The sequence below is a fragment of the Sebastes umbrosus genome, chromosome 3, assembly GCF_015220745.1.
Source record: "Sebastes umbrosus isolate fSebUmb1 chromosome 3, fSebUmb1.pri, whole genome shotgun sequence".
NCBI classification, from domain to species: Eukaryota; Metazoa; Chordata; class Actinopteri; order Perciformes; family Sebastidae; genus Sebastes; species Sebastes umbrosus.
This window is the reverse complement of record NC_051271.1, coordinates 36108122-36128908: the sequence shown is the minus strand read 5'-3', so window position 1 is coordinate 36128908 and position 20787 is coordinate 36108122. Positions and strand designations below refer to the sequence as shown.

Here is a 20787-nt window from a genome sequence, read left to right as displayed (position 1 = left end):
TATTTTAGCCACGTTAAATCTGTTGTTCTGTAAATCTCTGTTGGCCAAACACACCGCAGGCCTCTGCTGCCCAACGACTGCCTAACAGCTAACTAGCTCTCCTCCTACTGACATGAGAGGATGGGCTCCGCTGTAGTCAGCACTCGGTTCAGTTTGTCATTTGCAAAGCGATATACATATGTACATACAGTAGCCTACATACATACATACAAATCAAGAGAGGAACAATTTGTAATCCGTAGCTGAAACAAGACTCCAAACTGAAGCAGGTGTTGATCACCTGTGGCACTTACCGGCCGGTTAAGAGTACTCAGGAGTCAGGTATGAACAGGCAATAAAATGTGTTGTCAATAAAATATGTTTTCATAAAGTGTGAATCACTGCAACCATGAGAGGTCCTCGAGCATACAGTCATAAATGAGCACAAAAAATAGTAGGCCGATGGGTCCAGCATTATGCAAGATTAGCCGTGGACAGACACCAAGATGCACACACTCACACATGCACACACTCACATATGCACACACATACACAACTGAATACATAATCTCCTGGCGGAGATAATAAATTGGGCAAACTGTTGCAGAGATAAAATCAACACAGACTGGTTTAGGGGTGATTATGTGAATGAGTATTTAGATTAGATCCTGATGGGCAAAGTTGGCACCTTAGCAGCCTCTGCCATCAGTGTGTGAATGGGTGAATGCTGACATGTAGTGTAAAGCGCTTTGAGTGGTTGGAAGACTAGAGAAGCGTTATATAAATGCAAGTCCATTTACATATCTACAGACACAAAGTGCTGTTGGAGATGTGTCGGTGTTTTTGTTCCACTGCTTTGCACAGAGCTGATACCCGCCCGCCCGCTCTCTCTCCTCCCCGGCTCTCTGAACCTCTGTACCCTGCTGGTGTCTGGCAAAGACAGCGGTGCCGGCGGCATGGAGGTCCCCGGGGACCACCAACCTTTTATTTTAATGTTAATGAAATGTACCCAAATTGTGTAGGATATTACCAATGGCATTCATGCAGTATTACCTCACATCGTCTGCTGTATCAGCCATGTGTTTACTGCGTGTTTATTCACATATAGAGCGAGGAAGTAAGATCGGATCACAAGTGGTCACTCAAGACGCATGTGACGACGCATTCTAACGCCAGGTGTGAACAGACGTACTTAAAGCTTTCCACTTGTGTTCGGATCACTCAGGAGGCATGTTGTTAATGGCAGGTCTGAACAGGGCCTATGAAGCACACTTGTGTCCCTGAATGTGCCACCAAGAACTTGTTAGTGGATGTTAACATTTTAACAGTTAACATCCCCCCCGCCCCCCAACACACACACACACACGCACACACGCACACACACACACACACACACACACACACACACACACACACACACACACACACACACACACGCCACACACACACACACACACACACACACACACACACACACACAAATAGCCTGTGTAGCCTGTCATTACTATGATAGACCAGCAAGGGGAGACTGATTAACTGGCAGTGAGGCTGAAGAGAAAACAAGGTGACAAAATGAGGTGCAGAAACGTTGTTTGTGTTTATACAGGGCTGAGTAAAGGGTTGAGTGAGGCAAGCTGAAAGATGGACCATGTATGAAATGCCAGTAATTTGAATATGGAAGAATTTCTTCTCATCTCCAGTAAGCAAGCATAATATATACATTTTTTAATATCAATAGAAATACAATTGGGATACTGAAGTCTGTCAACAAGAGGTAAAAAACTGTGCGGAAGGTCCCGGTCCGACTATCATTTACGACAAAACTTTTGAACCAAAAGAAATTCATATCAATAGAATCCGCGTGATCAGAACATTTGTTCATGGAGACAAAGTAAATCCGTGTGGGGTTTAACTTTTGGTGACCTGACCATCTGAGCATACCATCTGGACTGTGCCGACCACGGATGTCAACAAGAACTGGATACTGGACTCCAAAATTCACGTGAATAAAAATTGCTCTCCTTTGCACAAGTCAAAAAAGTTTCCCACTTCCTGGTTTGCTTCCACATTGTGCTTTCCACATACACACTTTTTTAGGCGAGAAAACAGAAAACCTTTCATGGTTAAAAAATTACATACGCATAATACACGTGATGATTTAGAGTAATAATTGTATTAGCAAGCCAGTCTAGCCACACCCTGTCCAGTTCTACTACTGTACATCCATGGTACTGACCTCTGAGGGTCATCATGTTAGCAATGCTGCACCGTCCACTTTTATATATCCTTCCCCCCTTACGAAAAAGTAGTATACTTCAAGTTTATTTTATGAAGTAAACTTGAATAAAATCAATTATATTAGTATACTTTATGTAGTAAGTATACTGATATCAATGTACTAGTAGTATCCTTGTAAGTGTACTACTTCGATACTTGGGACTAAATTGGCCCACTTTTTAGTTTATAAAAGTATACTTTTAAGTGTACTTTAAGTGTAAGAATAGGAAACTTTGAGAACACAACTATTACATCTAAGTTGTATTTTGTACTGCAACTATACTATGAAGTGAACTTATGGGTATTCCGTTAGTTTACTAGTTATATACTTGTAGCCCACTTTTTTAGTTTATGAAAGTACACTTTAAAGTATAGTATATCTACTAGTTTAATTGTTCAACTGGATGTATACTTTTCTTCAACTTCTACTGTAGTACATAGCCAATGATTTATGTATCACATAAAGAGACTGGCTCCTTTTGCTATTTGACTTGATGTTTTGTGATGAGATTAAAAAAATATATAAAAAATTTGTTTTTCTCACATGCCTCCACGGGGAACGGAGAATGCAAAAACGTAGAAAATTATTGATGAATTGACGTAAATTCATATCAAAACATACGTTTACAAACTCTCACACATTCTAACAGGCTACACTATCAAAAAGTAAGCATAAACCTAGTATAATTGTCAGTTTAAGCCAAGTACAAAAGTATAATTGTGTTAAGTATATCTCTGATAAGTACATAAAAAGCAAACTGAAAGTATACTCTCGTATTTTAAGTTTAAAAATAGCACACTAATAGCACACTTGAATAATCTTCTTTTTGGTAAGGGTCTTTGTCGAAGTATAGACTGCTACACAAAGAAGCATGGTGAGACAGGAGACAATGTTACAAAAATGTCTTTTGAAATACAATGTGTTAACTCTTTGTCCTGTTGGCAGCCAAGCTAGCTACCTTATTGGTAGTTATCACGTCAGCTAGCTTGATGGGCTATTCTGGGTGACTAGTGCTAGCATGTTACAGGAAGTTTGCCAACTATCCCCACGAAGACGTGCAGATGAATTCCCCTGAGCCAGCTACTAAGATATTTAAAACATATGAGAATGGATGTTGGTAATTAGATATTATTATATATATATATTTATATTAGATATACTAAATTAACTCTACAAAGTGTATATAATATGCCCATTAAGAAAGAAAGAGGAGATGGAAAGAACAGAATGTAACTAAATGGTTGCAATGTGGTCATCTGTTTCTGCAATGAGTTTGCACTGCTCGCAATCTTAAGCTGAATGTCAAGGGTTGAACTTTATTAGCTATAGCCACTGCTCTGTGTGTGTTTGTGTGTGAGTGTGTTTGGAAGAGAGAGAGAACAGTCTAAGACAGGGGTCAGCAACCTGCGGCTCTTTAGCCCCTCTCCAGTGGCTCTCTGTGGCTTTGACAAAAAATTGATATAGAAATGATTAAAGGTTATTTTTTAACATTTTAACTTTCACTAATCATTGTTGTAGGCCTAGAGTGATTCTTACATTCTCCAACTGCAAAAATGTGTAGCCTATACACAATAATAAAATAAGTTTTAACATTTCAGTAAACTAAACTGTGTGTCATAGCCTACGTACGTCTATGGCACGGCACTTATCATCTCATTTTGCCGATCCTCAATAGTGTTGGCTAGTCTTGAGTTTCCCTAGCTACAGTAGGTTTCCAAATCCCAAAAAAAAGAGAAAACTGTCAGAGGAAAATGGAGAATTTAATAGTGCCCGGACAGATTTGTTTGCTTTCTGCGGCGAGAAATTAGCAAACAACAAAAAAAGTATCTGAAAGACATTTCCAGAACAAACACACTGGAAACTCCTGCTGAAAAGAGCTTCCAGCACAAATCTCCTCAAGACGATTCTTCAATGTCCTGCCTCTCGTTTGCACCTGGGTCCTCTGTGCATTAGACTTAATAGGGGGTGTTACCTTCATTATGAGGCTCAAATACGCTTTGCGGCTCCAGACAGATTTTTTTATTTATTTTTTGGCCAAAAATGGCTCTTTTGACAGTAAAGGTTGCTGACACCTGGTCTAAGACAATAAGACAGAGCTTCTATTGATGTGCTGATGTGCTATGGTAATAACTTCATGTCAGTTGGGACTGAGTTTCTCTCACACACACACGCATGCACGCATGCACGCACGCACACACACACACACACACACACACACACGGTTCCAAGGTGTTTGATGAATCTGGGTTCCAGACTTAAACCACCGACTGACATTGGAGATATATAGTCATATTCAGGATGGACCACATGCTGCGGATTAGCGCTCCTGTTTCCACTTGATACTTGTTTCTACACCCAGGCAACATTCCTGCGTTGAGCCATATGAATGACTTAATTAGATCATCTTAGATAACGTGTTGCGTTAGATAGTGGATCAAAATAGTGCCAAGGCTATTAAATGACGGCAGGCACGCGGCCTTTCAGCCACGGGAGCATGGCAAATGGACTTGCTTTTATATAGCGCTTTTCTAGTCTTCCGACCACTCAAAGCGCTTTACACTACATATCAGTATTCACACATTCACACACACATTCATACACTGATGGCAGAGGCTGCCATGCAAGGTGCCAACTTTGCATGGCAAAGGATCCATTCAAATTACTCATTCACACACCGATGGCTATGCCTTCGGGAGCAATTTGGGGTTAAGTGTCTTGCTCAAGGACACATCGATAGGTGACCGGAGCAGCCGGGGATCGAACCACCGACCTTCCGATTGGTGGACGACCTGCTTAACTGCTTTAACTGGAGCTGTGATGTTAGAGGGTTACAGCAGATGGTGCTAGAAATAAGTGCTTGGCCTGACAGAACTTTTTTTGTTAAGCTCAAATGGATGTCGTCCGATATACACAGAACATTTTCAAATAGAAAGCATTTGTTTATGGTCTTTTATTAAAGATCTTTTCAATAATTGCAGAATGAAATTGTAGGCTACTATTAACAACATCCCTGCGAACGCACTAGGGAAGCGAATGAATCATCCCCGTTTTCCATGTTTTTACAACAATACGATACGATTTCCATGGTTCCGATACGATTCAAGGACGATATCTAATAAGTTATTGATCTATATGCGATGTATACATAATAGGAAGCTGGGAGTGGGAACCCAATAAAATGATTATAGAGCAAATTAACGTAGTTCTTTATCTTCCTTTACAACATTTTGGAATTATTCAGCAAGTTGTACCATACATGTCTATAAATTCAACATTCAAGTCTTTTCTCAGACTAACTTCAAAAAAGAAGGAATAATAAACTTGCTTGCTAAAAGGAGAGTGATACTACTGTCATCTAGATCTCATGATATCCTGTAAGTTAATTAAAACTCCTCACTTCAGTCTCATTCAATGTGTTTTTATGCATGCAAGTAACTGTCTTTCAGCATTAATCGAATCTTGTAAACAAGAAACCTGGTTACATTTTCTTATGTCTGCCACATCCTGATAAACTGATGCCTTCCGTGACGTATAGTAATTTGCAAGTAATCAAAAGTGAGGCACACAAAACATCCTTGGCAGCCATATTAATTGGCATTTAATAATATCTTCATTGATCTAACCCTCCTGCCGATACAGCCGTCAAACCCTGCGCTTTACCAACACTGTTGTCGTCAGTCACTCTGTAGCAGCTACATTGGCTTTTCTTTATAGGGACAAGTGGTGTGCAGTGTCAGTCTAGAATAACTATTTTAAGAGTCTGTCACAACTGGAGCGAACGTATGAAACACTTGAGCACAAGATGCCAGCACGATGACGACTTTAGATTTGTACACGTCTGAAGGTCAAAGCGTGTCGAAGACCCTGCATGAGTTGTCAAATTGTCTTCAAGATTTATAAACCCCTTTACTGCCGGCACTCCTCTGAAAGGCCAAGGCCATGCATGGGGTTGTCTTAGGTGGTGTATAGTGTTCTCATTCATCATCGCAGTGAGAGACAGTTTAAAGGCCTTTTTCTTTTGCCGGTCCTCAATTCTCCGGATTAGTTTTGGAGTAACGTGTGGTTTGGTGTAGAGGAAATAGTGAAGTTAATTATTAGATTTGGAAGTTGGATATAGTCTTACGGTTAGATTCAGGGTTCGATTTAGGTAAAGGGTTGGCTGATCAATGGCAGTTCCCGACAAGACAAAAAATGAGAATAAGTGTACATTAATGTTTGTGTATAATCCAAAGAAGCTTATTGTGCTGTCAAAGTGGATCATGAAATTGAAACTCTAGAAGTCAAACCATACCTTGCCCTGCATCTCAAATCAATGAGCATGTATCCCACACTGAAGCAGCTGTCACCGGTAACCAAGTGTTTTAGATTCTCTTTGGAAGCTCTAAAGACCTAGGGTCTCATTTATAAAACAGTGCATAGGATCTATACTAAAAATGTACGTGTGCACAAAAGCCAAAAATGGCGTGCGCCAAAAAAGAATCAGACTTATAAAACTGTGCGTACGCACACCTGCAGGCAATGTTCTCTTTATAAATCACAGTCCACCTGGAAATGTGCGCACGTGGATCCGCCTCATATTCCGCCCTCTACAACCCCACATTCAACCATAAATGGTCGATGCAAAGCACCTCATGAATGTTTCTACATAGTAATGAGCCCGTTGATCAGTGGATCTTTACGGTGAATCACGGCAACTTACGAGAGGAAGACCAAGAAAGGTTTTTTTCCGACACAGAGATGGAGGTGCTTGTGGGTGAGGAGGACTCTGAACACTCGTTCCCTCCTAATTCTACCATTCTCGTAGTCATCACAGTGCAGCAATCAGACTGATCAATTCACTTGTCAAAATGATCTGTTCTGCCATTCTTTAAGTAAGGGATAATGAACAGCTAGCCGGTCATTGTAGTGAAAGAATCCCCGACAGGACTGAAGGGGATTCTTTCACAACAATGATCCGCTAGCTGTACATTATCCTGCTTATTACACGGCTACTTACTGAAGAAATCAATATTTTGACACAAAAACGGTCTGCCAGAGTCCGACATCAGAACTGCGCCCATAGCAACGGTCTGCCATACATAGCAACGGTCTGTTATACATAGCAATGGTCTGTTATATATCGCAACGGTCTGCTATAAAGAAATGACAGACCGCAGAACGCCGTGATTGACCAATCAGAATCGAGTATTCAACACAGCCGTGTAATAATGCTGTTTCAAGTAATCTTGGATTTCTCCAACTGATGATGTTGATTTCAACAGCTATGTTGCTCTACAGCTGACCGTGAGTGTTGGTAGTCCGGTCCTCTCCTCTGTGCTCCCGAGGAGGGGGACGTGATGGTGAGACAACGCTGATGAGATATTGAGCGGAATTTGATATGAGATTTGAGTTGGTTTATATATTCTACATTTGTAAGGTGCTAATGGAATAGTTATGGCTCACTAGCACAAATGATGATGATATGGGATATGATACGATGAAGTGGATCTATCAGTAACGTGTGATATCAAGTGGAGTTAAATGTGTGAGAGGCATCATTATCACCTCACCATCTGGGAGACCCCAGGTTCTGTTTAAAATTAACTAGTTCGTACAAAGTGCTGTTTGACCATGTCTGCTAAGTCTTCACTCAACGGCAGGGTGAAAAGCCTGGTGCCATAGAGAACGGCGAGATGTACAAATGTGGATGACGGCACACACTTCAGGATAGTCTCTCCCCAAAGACATTTATGGTGTTGCACTCAGCTATATAAAAGGAGACATAAATAGTTGTGTTAAAGGGACTCTATAAGAATCAGAAATTGCTTGTTAACAGCGACACCTGTGGCCCTTAAGTCAACGAAAGTCAGCATCCTGTTGCTCGCGCTCGCTCTACATAGACATGAACGAGCATCGGTCAAAACAGTGAGGCGACACACGTCAGCTAAAAGCACAATATCACTCTATATTTCAGCTGCTTGGCAGTAATGTTAGCTGACCAGACGAAGGTCTCTCCATGAATCAATGCTGATCCTAGTGTTGGCTTTTCCTGCTTCCCTGTTTTCATGTAGGAAAAGACCCCAAATGAACACTGTAGGTGAACTACTTGATTACTATAAACAGATTATTTAAACAGCGTTTGTATAGGAATGATTCTGTCCCAAGCTGTTTGATCACTATCAGCGGTTTGATCACTATCAGCGGTTGATCACTGTATTATTACTCTACCGTTTATCTTGAAAATGAGGACAGAAGCAGCAGGTTAAATCACTGTTCATTTAACTTATATTTTGTGTTAAATGTTGCACTGCCTTGTATCTTGAGAACTGAATCAGTGGGTCCTGCAGTTGCACTTTTTATTATTTCCAAATAAAAGGTTTACGTATTTGCCATTAATCGTTGTTTACATGTTTATATCCATAATTAATTTATCCCTGATTCCCTTACAAGAAAAACATTGAGGACTCTTGACCTGTACTGTCCAGTATCAGCTATTTAAATCATCATTTAAATCAATCAAATCATTGAATCGTATCGTATCGTATCGCTCTAGATGAGCCAAATATCGTCCTTGAATCGTATCGGAACCATGGAAATCGTTTCGTATTGTTGTAAAAACATATCATTACACCCCTAGTGTGTGTGTATGTGTGTGTGTGTGTGTGTTTGCGTGTGCATGTGTGTGTGTGAGAAAGAGAGAGAGAGAGAGAATGTTAAACCATGCTGACAAGCAGAGGCTCATAGATAAGCCTTCAACATTACAGCTGTCTACACCAAATGAAAAGTGAGTCCTCTCTGAAAGAACATGAAAATTATTCAGCGGAAAACACTCAGACTTAAATTTGCTACAAGTAAAATAACTATCACTGTCATGTTCATTTTTTATCTTTCTATTCACATCCATTAACACCTACAGGAGCTGTATACAAAACACAAACTGACAATAGCTTAAACACTATTGGTTGATCTTTTCTATCACTGCTGTCATGACAAATATCATTATAATATAATTATCCCCAATCATGCTGATTCATATACAGTAACATTAAAGGATCGCTGTGGTCCTTTTTATTTGTGAAATTTCAAAAAGGCAACATTTAATTTCTTTAAACTTTTTTTGACTTTTGTCAAAAAAAACTTTTGTTTTTATTCTTTCCTGTAGTAAATGCATCTTAAATTGTATTGATTTTACTTTCACGGGGAAACATCAACATTTTGGCACCCAGTTTAGTTTGTTTGAGTGGACTGTCTGAATTTTAGATCTGTTGAGAGATCAGTTTCTATCATATTCATCAATGTTTTGAAATTTGATTTTCAGTTTCACTGATAATTACAATTTATAAACTGATCTATGGGGAAAGAGATGAAATTACCAAATGAATCAAACTTCCAAATAGTCAAAAAGTTATTTTGCCAAATGCAAAAGTATAAAGTACATCCTGTTTAGCAGGAATAAACTATATTGCTGAATGACTTTCTAATTCATCACATAATTGTAAGGAGGGTGAACAGACACAAAATGACATCATGCTTTATTTTCCTTAACTGAAGTGGATCTTCTGTCCCTGACTTGACCCTCTCATCTTGACCCTGTTACTCACTGATGAGCTGCTTTTGTGAGGTTAGTGCTGGTCCTCTGAGCTCGCTTCTTCTTATTGGTCTTCTGCATCTCCAGACCACTCTGGAAACCCGGATCACCTCCCTTAGTGGTTCAGTGATTATAGATTGAAATGGAGGATGAAAAGACCCAAAACTGAAGCGCAAAAGACAGGAGTTAATCCACAATGTGAGACCTTCGAAGGCCTGCCGGCACCATCTCAACAACAGAGAAACTAAACTTAGAACCTTTGTGTGCTGGAACACTGCTCCATGTGCAGCCGGCACGGTACAAATGTGAAGTGTTCTGAGTTTGAAGTGCTCCTTCTCTTTTTGCCTCCTCCCTCTCTGGCATTTCACACACATACAACATTACCCCCTTCTCCCTGTATCACACAGACACACTGAACCAGCGTAAGGAATTTTTATTACCCGCCCTAAGTGTCGGAAATGCATACCGAAAGAAACTGTTCGCCGACAAATGAAAAGCATCTAGATTAGCCACACTTCAAATCTAATATGTCTCGTTGCCGTATATAGAACAAGCTGTGTCATACGGAGTAGCTTTTGGATCACAGTATAACACGTACAACACATTGACGCTGCTCCTTTTGAATTCCTGTATCGTTTAAAATTGTATTAAGCTATTTCTAATGTTTCATTTCAGTCAGTCAGTTGGGGCAGCATCCAGGGTTAGCCCTCTCTTACAGGATGGTAGGAATTACTGGGTCACAAGTCACAGCTTCAGAGTCTCCGGTTACACCAGACCGCTGATTCAGAGGTGGAATGGTGACGCGTAGGGGGGGACAGTGAGAGGGAAGACGGGTCGGGGATGATGTAAGAAGAGAGAGCGATGCGTAAGAAGAAAGAGGAGCGATGTGTATTTTTGGGGAGTGAGAAGGGAAGGAGGGAACACCCCAAGATGACAGAATGAGCAATAGTAATAATATAACTAAAGCAGAGGGCCCTCGCACCTTCCCGCATGTCGGGGGCGCTGGAATTGATGTATTGCACATTTTGCACTACTTTCTGTGTCTACTATATGGCGCTAGACAACACGCACTAAACATGCATTATGTTGTTCCATATCAAGGGTAGATCACACAATGTAAATTTAATGTAAAACAGATGATGTTTGTCACATAACGCTGACTTCCTGTTGCCAGGAGGGGATGTTCCCCCGGAGCTCAGAGGAGAGGGTCGGACTACAGACACCCGTGGTCAGCTGTGAAGCACCTGTTGACATAATCATCATCATCGGTTGTAGAAATCCAAGATTACATCAAATATCAGAACAGAGCGCCAATAGTTTTAATAATATCTTCTAATAGTGTGCAGATATCACCAAGTACAATATTAGTTTTCATAAAGTTGATGTGTGATAAATCGCTGCAGTGAACATGACATGACTTATTAATTTATGTATGGTTTATTAGATAGGGACAGATACAGTATACATAGACAATGAAAACAGCTATTCGGTGCAACTATCAGACTGTCTCCAGTCAAATGGTATCCAGGGTGGGGGGAATTCACTGATTGTCACGATCATTTTGACAAGTGAATTGATCAGTCTGATGGCTGTAAACATATAAACACCGCGTTGGCACTCGTAACATGCTGCATGGTGGATATACCGGCACCGAGGACTACGAGAATGGTAGAATGAGGAGGGAACGAGTGTTCAGGGACCTCCTCACCCACAAGCACCTCCATCTCTGTGTCGGAAAAACACTTTTCTTGGTCCTCCTCTCGGTAGTTGCCGTGATTCATCGTAAAGATCAACAGGCTCATTACTGTGTAGAAATATTCATGAGGTAATTAGAATTGACCATTTTTGGTTAAATGTGGGGGTGTAGAGGGCGGGATATGAGGTTGATCCACATGCGCACATTTCCATGTGGACTGTGATCTATAAAGGGAACGTTGGCAACATTTTTATAAGTCAGATTTTTTTTGGCGCACGCCATTTTCGGCTTTTGTGCGCACGTACATTTTTAGTATAGATCCTACGCACTGTTTTATAAATGAGACCCCTGGCCATTTACAAATCATATTCTTTTCTCATTCACATACAATATACACAATGCCACTGCTCATTGCCCATAGTTGTCATTTAATGACAATCACCAGTACATATTGCGTTCCTCAGTAGTATGCAGTATGTGACGGTTAAAGTGATGTATCTAGCAGTATGCTAGACCAGGCTTTAGCCTTCAAACCAGCTCTTAAAGCACTGGAGAAAAAAACGAACTCGTACCACTATTACAATATTATCGAAAAATACAACTTTGATTTAGTTGTTTATGTTCTGCTTGTTTACTTTATAAGATACTGCAGGTTTATACTATTTATTCTAACAGCTCATAATGAAGTCAGACAAACAGGATCATCAACGAGGGGAGACGGGAAATATAAAATATTCATCCGCAACATTTACTCAAACTGCTTTTTCAGTTACAGAAACTAAACAGTGGACTGATCTCCCTCCAGATATTAGAGGAATGTTAAAAAGGGTCATGATGTCTCAGCAGGAATCTGTCTTACCCGTCAGAGGCTGCTCTTTCCCTCGCCTCTTCCCTCGCCACTCTGCGTCACTGTGTGGGCGGGGCCTCGATTCCGCGGCTCCAGCCCCCCCCCATCACTACTGCGCAGACTTTGGCTCCAAATGACGCCACAAAACTCAAGATGGCAGCTCCCATATCTGGGATATTTTGGCTCCACTTTATTACAGTGGGAGATGCGTCGTCCATCTTCAGTCCGTGGTCGTCGACATACAGGTTCGTCGGTGTAATCTTGATGCTGATACTTGCTGTATAAATAGAGTTATATAAATAAAGATTGCTCTTATTATTGTCGTGTATGTAAATTAGTGGTTTGGCTGTGTCTGCCTGTAAACTGTGGGTGTCCTGAGCAAATCACACGGTGACAGGTGTTGATTGATATGAGTGATGATGTTTCCATTTCTGCCCAGGCAAAAAATGCAAAACCCTGAGCAGCATGAAATTCCATCTGTGTCCATGAGCGTGTGTCAGCGTGTGTGCATGTGTGTGGGAGGTGAAAGTGGGACTGAGTTTGGTTTTAAGGTCATCTATATGTCTATCTATCTATCTATCTATCTATCTATCTATCTATCTATCTATCTATCTATCTATCTATCTATCTATCCATAACACCCTTATTTATTAACTCTATCACTCTCCTCTGCTCCCTTACATCACCTCGGATTATCCACTTTATGAAACAAGAACAAGAAAAACTGACTGATCAGTACACAACAATCCAATAAAAACAAAGAAATACATGAGGGGGGCAAAGAAGATGACATATATACACGTCACAAATCAAATGTGATGAAAATTTGCTTTTAAAATTTTCTAAGGATAACGAACTCTTAATAACGAGTTTTTTGGTATTCCATATCTGTACACCACAATATCTGAGGGAGTACTGGCTATGCTTCAAGTCAAACTTCCCTCTCTCCGGCAAAGGAAATAAATAAATATCAGAATTAGAAATACTTTATTGATACCGGGGGAGAAATTGAGTTATGTTTTGCTCCCATTTTAGAATAGATATTTATATATATAGACATAGCCTAGGCCAGGGGTCTGCAACCTGCGGCTCCGAAGCCACATGCGGCTCTTTAGCCCCTCTCCAGTGGCTCCCTGTGGATTATTAAAAATGGAAATGAATAACTGTTCTTTGTTTACATTTTTATTTTTATTTATCATTGTTGTAGCTCTAACAGGAGCATTAGGGCCACATTGAGGAAAAAAAATAAATCTGAGATTTTGAGAATAAAGTCGTAATATTACGAGAATAAAGTCATAAGTTTAAGAGAAAAAAGTCGTAGTATTATGAAAATAAAGTTATAATAATATAAAGTAGTAATTTTACATGTTATTTTCTTTTTTTCTCGTAAAGTTATGACTTAATTCTCGTAATATTACGACTTTTTTTCTCTTAAAGTTATGACTTTTTTCTCGTAATATTACGACTTTTTTTCTTGTTAAGTTATAACTATATTCCTGTAATATAACAACATTTTTTCTTGTAAAGTAATTACTTTATTCTCTTAATATTACGACTGTTTTTACTCGTTAAGTTATGACTTTATTCTCGTAATGTTATGACTTTGTTCTGTAAATCTCAGATTTTTTTTCCTCAATGTGGCCCAAATACTCCGTTGTACATTTGTACTTTGGCCCTCACTGTATTAGACTTATATACTATATACTTAGACTATAAGCTGTGTTACCTTCATCACAATGATCAAATGTTTTGCGGCTCCAGTTTTTTTTTTTTTTTTTTGCCATGCCTAAAATGGCTCTTTCGATAATAAAGGTTGCTGACCCCTGTACTAGAGCTATAATAAGATAATATAATTAAAAAATATGTATAACAACAGTGCAAATAATAATGCTGAAAAATAGGATCTATCATTAAGCGTGTAGTAATATAAATAAATACGAATATTTGTTTAAATGTATTGTATAAATGTATGACAATAAAGTAAAATAATTTAAATATCTATGTTAGTTTGAGCAGTTTACGAGTAAAATGTTTGCAAGTTCATTGCTATTATTATGTTTATTATTGCTGTTCAACAAAGCAGGTCTGCTGGTCACACGAGTGGTTCTGACATTCGTCACATACACAAATAGTACAAACACAGTAATTGGACTAGCTACAGCAAAACAAGGTGACAGAGCAGTCCATATCCATTTAAGCTACCGTAAGGTTTTTCTCACAAATCCACCGGATTCTGACACTACAGCTGACGTCATTTAAGCCGATGAAATCAATCATTGTGCGAAGGTCACCACAGTCTTCTCCGTCAAACGCGTCATCAGGCTGCCCAGGGGCCCAGATCAACCTACAGACAGACAGAACACTGTTCAAATCAACCAGATATAGCACAGTTTGACTGGTAGTTAGTTGTTTATTACTATTATTTTTTTTTTTAGCTAATCAAGTAAGTTCTCATTGATGTTGGTACAGAACCCATGACGGAAACATTTTTTTTCTAATTATTGATTTATGGCTTTCAGTGCAGTGCATTTTTAGTTTTAGAAAAAACTAGATTTGCTCTTGCATCACTAGTATCATGTTTTTAATTGGCTGTTGTGAAACTGCGTTAAAAAGAGGAACGTTAACATCTAGACTGCAAATATCATAATCATCAGTACTGTTTTCTTTATGTCCTGTTAAAGCTTCAGTAGGCATCATTTTTTGGCATCATCGGGCTAAAATTCCATAATAACCTTTCAGCATATTGTAATTCAAGTGTTCTGAGAGAAAACTAGACTTCTGCACCTCCTCATGGCTCTGTTTTCAGGCTTTAGAACATCTAGCCCGTGACGGGAGACTTTGACCAATCACAGGTCATTTCAGAGAGAGAGAGAGCGTTCTTATTGGCTGTGCTGTGGTGGGCGGTGCATGATATTTCCTCAACAGATCTCAACATAGCTGCCGGCGTCACAGACCTTCTCATTTTACAGCTAAACAGTACACTACGAGATGATTCTGAAGACATTTGAGGAAAGAAATAGGCATTACAGTAACAGAATATTGATTCATATTTGATCAGCGCTGCCTAGTTTGACCGTTTGGTCGGAGTTCGCGAGTGATTGACAGCTGGCTCTCATAGACGGCAGCTGGACGGCAGACCTCAGATCAGCTCTGATTGGTTGTTTTCCTCCGGTCTGTGAAAACTTGCAGATGCCGTTAGGAGCGCCGGAGGACACGGAGGAACATGATTTTATTTCAGATTACCTGTCTCATGAACTACTGTCAGGATATAGCGACCGTTTTATAAAAATAACTTTTTTTTAACCATATTTGCGCCAATCTCGCCAACTGCTGCTTTAAATAACTACGTTGTGTTTGACGAAGACACTTCCGCAAAGGATGCATCAGTGTATCCTCACCACCTCGATGCTCGCTCCTCGAGATGCATTTTAGGAAATGGGGACGTCCTTCAAGATGGAACGCTAAGATTGATTTTCTGGGTCACAAGCAGGTGGAGCGAGGAGGCACAAAATCGGGAAATGAGAAATACCCCTAGATCACTGTCCATACATGAAATGGCATGTGCTCATCATTTATCTGCACACCATAGCTACCCATGTATGTGTATCCATATCTCACCCGTCTTTGTTCACTGGTGTTCCATCCACCCAGACCCAAGTTCCTTCTTCCTCCCTGTCAGTCATACCAACCCACGCTTGCATGGTGAATCCAGTGAGGAAAGCCTGTCATAAAACAACATTCTCATAAACAACAAAGGAACTACAGCGTCACAAACTGTCTATTTACATATCTTAGTCTCACAGAGCATTTGTCGCAAGGACATACAGGTTAATTATGAGCAAACGAGATGTTCCATAGATGTCCTCCTATAGGCTATTTCTTTAAAGATACACTTCAGATGGTTTTCTCAAAACAGAAGAGGCAAATACCGAAGCTGTAAACCTGCAGTGGAGTACGGGAATATGAAGGTACCTGTTCCTGTCTGCTGTTGATGATGACCAGGTCGGCGCCTCTCTGCCTACAGATCTGTCGGCTGGCGTCCCAGCTCAGCCTATTCCTCTCGGAGGAAATGTTGTAACAACTTGAGCCAAACATCAGCCAGCCCTGTGGACACCTCTCTTCCTCTGTCTCACCTCATTACAGCAACACACACAGCATGTCCCAACATAACATGTCACAATACAGGCCATATAGGACAGAACATATAGGACAGAACAGTGTAATGATGCAACGGAGAACAGCATGCTGCAAAACACCAACACCTTCTCACTTCCAACTTGTCAAATACAACCCCTCCACCCCCCTATAGCGTCAGTTTTGGACGTGTCAGGAACGAAGTGTTCACTCGTTACATACAGTCTCTTTTCAAATTAAACTTCCAAGGGGGTTTAGTTTTTAGGTATACTTGGTTAGGTTTAGGAAAAGATTGTGGGTAAGGTTAAAATAACTATGTTTGTTACGTAAAATAACGAAATTTGTTACATAAAATAACTACGTTAGTTACGTAACTGCCGTGAGTTAAGTACAGTAGTTACGTAATAAAACTAAGGTAAAATAGTCAGCACTGACCTGGCTTCCCACGGGTCACAAACAGCGGTCTCCTGGGTGAAAATCTGTGTTTGTTTGACCCAACTATCCACCCCGACTTCCTCCCTAAGCGGACTTTCTCGCTCTTTATACTACATCAGTCATACAGATGACATATATTATGTCATACAGACGCTAAACGGTGCCTTGGTTGGGCTACTGACCAAGCGGTGGTATTTGACGAATTGAGAGGCCTGTACTACGAAGCAGGATTTGGGGTTAGCGAGGTAACTTCAGGGGTGAACCCTTCAGGGTTTTCCCTAAAGCATTGCATTGATGGAAGCGGAAATCTTTGAACTTGAAATAAAACAAAGCAATCTGCATGGCAGCATACCACGAGAGGTAAATGAACAAGATGTTTTTTTTGTCATTTAGGTGAACTGGCCCTTTAAATTTCAACATTTCAGTGTTCAGTGCATAGACTGTATATAAAGATGGACGACATGACAGCTCCCCAAAGGTGACTCCAAAACATCTGGACCGCCCCAAGCCTGCATCCTTCAGGTGAGTGGATGGGACATGGGCCAGGAACAGGGGAGACACCGGAGTTTTGGTCGATAACGTTTCTCGTCACTTCACAAGACACGGGAAACCTCTGTTGGTCTGGAGGAGCTGCAGCAGTTATTTCTGCACAAACGTCCACTGTACATTCACTAGATATTCTCAGAGCTAAACTAACTCTACTGCAGTGTGGAGTGTGCACGCATGCACGTGAGAGTAGGGCGAAAGAGCTAGAACGAGCGCGGTGTGTGAGTGAAGGCAAGCAGGCAGAGGAGCAGAGTACAGCAGAGACTCCGGCCCTGGAGACCAAAGCTACGGTCTCCCCCACGTCCTCCGACCGCGGCCAACACTGTTTAACAGACGGGCTTCACTAGATACAACTTTGCGGTTTTGGTTTTTCCGTGTAGTTTGTGTTGGAGTCTTGTCTGAACAGCGTAGCCACACGCGAGCGCACATGGGACACCGACCCTTCTGTCATTTTAGGTAGTTATTACCACGCTGATGGATGTTCAAGAGTTCATTTTACTGATCAGTTTGGTTTTCATTAGTTATTTGATGCTATAAAACGGGGGTGAGAGAGACGTCATGATTGGCAGCTGTGAGTCTCTCGCTAACGAGCTGCGGCCGTGCTCGGCTCGCGATTGGTTCGGGCGGGTGACCTCAATTCCGCGGCTCCAGCCCCCACCCGATCACTACTGTGCAGACTCTGGCTTCACTTCTGTACAGTGGGAGGAAGTGGAGACGCATCGTCCATCTTTATATACAGTCTGCGGTTCAGTGCTTTACACACAATGTTATTTATGTCAGTACAATTCCATGGACAGATCAAATTCCGCTGTGGGCCTCACTAATGACTGTACATATTGAAGAAGGGATGGACTATCATAAATGTATCCCTGTTCATACTGCTACTATGATAGATTTCAATTAGTACTTTATATATTTATAGTATTAATCCCTATATTACATACCTCTAAATACAGTACACACAATACATAGCTATAACTACACTGTAGACTTAGAGTAATAATAACCTTTTATATAAATTGTAATCAAACATCCTGAAGCAGAATTCATTTTTTTGTTTTTGGTCACTTTGGCAATCACAACTTTGACACACATCACCTTGAAGTTGCAATGGTCAACTTGTTTGTCTGTTTACAAATCCAGCAGTTACAGAGCAAACGTTAGCATTCATTAGGAGTGGTGTTTTGTCCACCTGATGAATGCAAGTCCCATATTCACTTCTAATTTTTTTGCTCCACCAACTCCTGAAGGAAATATATCTGTCTCTTTAGCTGCTAAATGCTCCACTATTTTCACCAGTTAGTCTCTAACTGTGTCTGTCTGCGGTTTCGTGTGAACCAAAAGAGTAGAGTTAGATGCTGTTAAAACCAAAACAACGTGCTAAAAGACACTAAAAAGGTGCACAGAGCTGAACTGAGAGTGCAGAGTAAGGTTTACCTACATTTATCAGTGGGCGCACTCAGAGCGAGTCTCAGAGAGATGTTGAGAATCCCTTGAAGAACACACAGCAGGCCAAAGCTCAGCAGAACCACACTGAAATGTTTTAGTTCTGGACAACACACACACGCACACACGTACAGAAAACATTTTCTTAGCTCAATTCTGGTCCCGTTAATCAAAGAGTACATTGGGTACGTAACATAAACGGTCTTAAACCAACTTAAATAATATACTATATACTGTACAACAAAAACACAACAATACTTAAATAATCTCATATGTACAGAAGAGTAAGGCATTCACTTGAGAAAAATATATTTGCCCTATTTTTCTGAATTAACAAGATAATTATCTCGCGCATTTTGAGAAAAGTTTTCATGAAAAAAAAAATAATCCTGCTCTGTTTTTCTGAATTAACAAAATACCTCAAAATCCCCAAGAAGCTCTCATTTACTTAGGAGCTCCATTTCATGGAAGCAAACATGTCCCGCCTGCTTAGTTTGATCCAGCACTATGAAACCTATGAAGAATGATGTAAGTGCAACTGAGGCGTAATTGTCCGATTGTCTCTTGAGTCACCACGTAGCCAGCCTGGATGCATTTCAGATGCATCATCTTGTATCCATAAAGCATATCGGTTTAACTGATCCTGGAGAAACACCTCCATGTCCAGAATGGGCTTTAAATCTGAACAACTGCAAAGTATTGAGGTGCCTGCGCAAAGTTGACAAACTAATAACAATACCGTCTATAATACTTAAAGGAGCAATATGCAGCGTTGACAGATCATGTTTAAAAAGGGTTAACAGCAGTCCAAATTCAAATCCTTGGAGCCGTGGCCCGTCCGCTCCTCCGGTGTGACTGATAGCAGTTCGCAATTTAAGGGTTACCATCTAGACATGACCATGTTAGCCTCTGGACAGCAGTAGTTGGAATCACTTCATTGTGTCTCAAATACTCACTGCCTTAATAACCCAGTCGGACCCAGATACCCAACCGGTCGAGGCAGATGGCCGCCCAACCAGAGCCTGCTTCTGCCCGAGGTTTCTACCCGTTAAAGGGGAGTTTTTCTTGCCATTGTCGCATAACAATGCAATGCTCATGGGGGATCTCTTGTTGGGTCTCTAGATTATAGAGTATGGCCTAGACCTGCTCTATATGAAAAGCGTCTCGAAATAACTTCTGTTATGATTTGACGCTGTATAAAAATAAATTGAATTGAGCTGCAGATGGTCCACAGAGAGATGTGCCGAGGCTTTTCAGGATCGGTTTGAGTGCCAATTTGTTTCATACGAGGCAATGGGGTGTCAAAACCGAAATGGGCACCACACTAGCCAAACTATTTTTTTTTTTGTCCCATGAAAACTTCTCATATAATTCTGAGATAACAATCTTGTTAATTCAGAAAAAAACAGGGCAAATATTATTTTTTTTCTCAAGTGAATGCATTACGCTTCCAAGATTACTTACCTGGTTTTGGAGTCTTCTCTGAAGCAGCGTCTTCAGGTTCAGGTTTGGGGAATTGCTGATAATCACCAACTTCATAGCTGATATGAGAGTCACTAGAATGAAAGGACACAGCCATGCTGAAGCAGCTGCTGTGAGAAAGTGTGTTACATGTGTGATGTTGCGCCGCACTCTTTACACTTGAATCTTTTCCTGTGCGTCACTGGTCCTCCTGTCCTGCTTAGAGGAAGTAAATGTTTCCTACATAGACAATAAAAACCTGTTGCTTCTTTGGCTATTTTCTTATTGTGTACAAAGTTGTTATCTTATTATTTATTTTACATATTAATGATTAACATTTTCAGTGAAAATCAGTGAGAATATTTTCTGGTTTTGGTTTGGTTAGGCCAACCTGCAGC

At 40.5% G+C, this 20787-nt stretch overlaps 2 protein-coding genes across 2 annotated transcripts in view; both read right to left on the bottom strand.

The window, feature by feature from the left end:
* LOC119483592 (zinc finger protein 638-like) overlaps positions 1-10119 on the bottom strand; it is a 44597-nt gene extending 34478 nt beyond the window's left edge. Inside the window, exon 1 of the mRNA XM_037761821.1 lies at positions 9838-10119. Coding sequence (XP_037617749.1) covers positions 9838-9905 — 68 coding nt within the window. The 5' untranslated portion in view covers positions 9906-10119. The remainder of the gene's footprint in view (positions 1-9837) is intronic.
* Positions 10120-14408: 4289 nt separating this feature from the next.
* Positions 14409-20528, bottom strand: LOC119483605 (galactose-specific lectin nattectin-like). The gene is made up of 5 exons (XM_037761854.1): positions 20393-20528; positions 18924-19031; positions 16340-16500; positions 15986-16089; positions 14409-14711 (listed from the first exon to the last, which is right to left on the bottom strand). Exons 1-5 carry the CDS (start codon positions 20505-20507, stop codon positions 14561-14563), a joined length of 639 nt encoding a protein of 212 aa, XP_037617782.1. The 5' UTR covers positions 20508-20528; the 3' UTR covers positions 14409-14560.
* Positions 20529-20787: the final 259 nt, after the last annotated feature.

Excerpts from the sequence above, each read along its gene's own strand:
- LOC119483605 (XM_037761854.1), bottom strand. The coding sequence starts at position 20,507 with ATGGCTGTGTCCTTTCATTCTAGTGACTCTCATATCAGCTATGAAGTT. Across the intron at positions 19,032-20,392 it reads AGAGAAGACTCCAAAACCAG|AACTAAAACATTTCAGTGTG; the intron begins GTAAGTAATCTT and ends TGTGTTGTCCAG. Across the intron at positions 16,501-18,923 it reads GAGTGCGCCCACTGATAAAT|GTGAGACAGAGGAAGAGAGG; the intron begins GTAGGTAAACCT and ends TGCTGTAATGAG.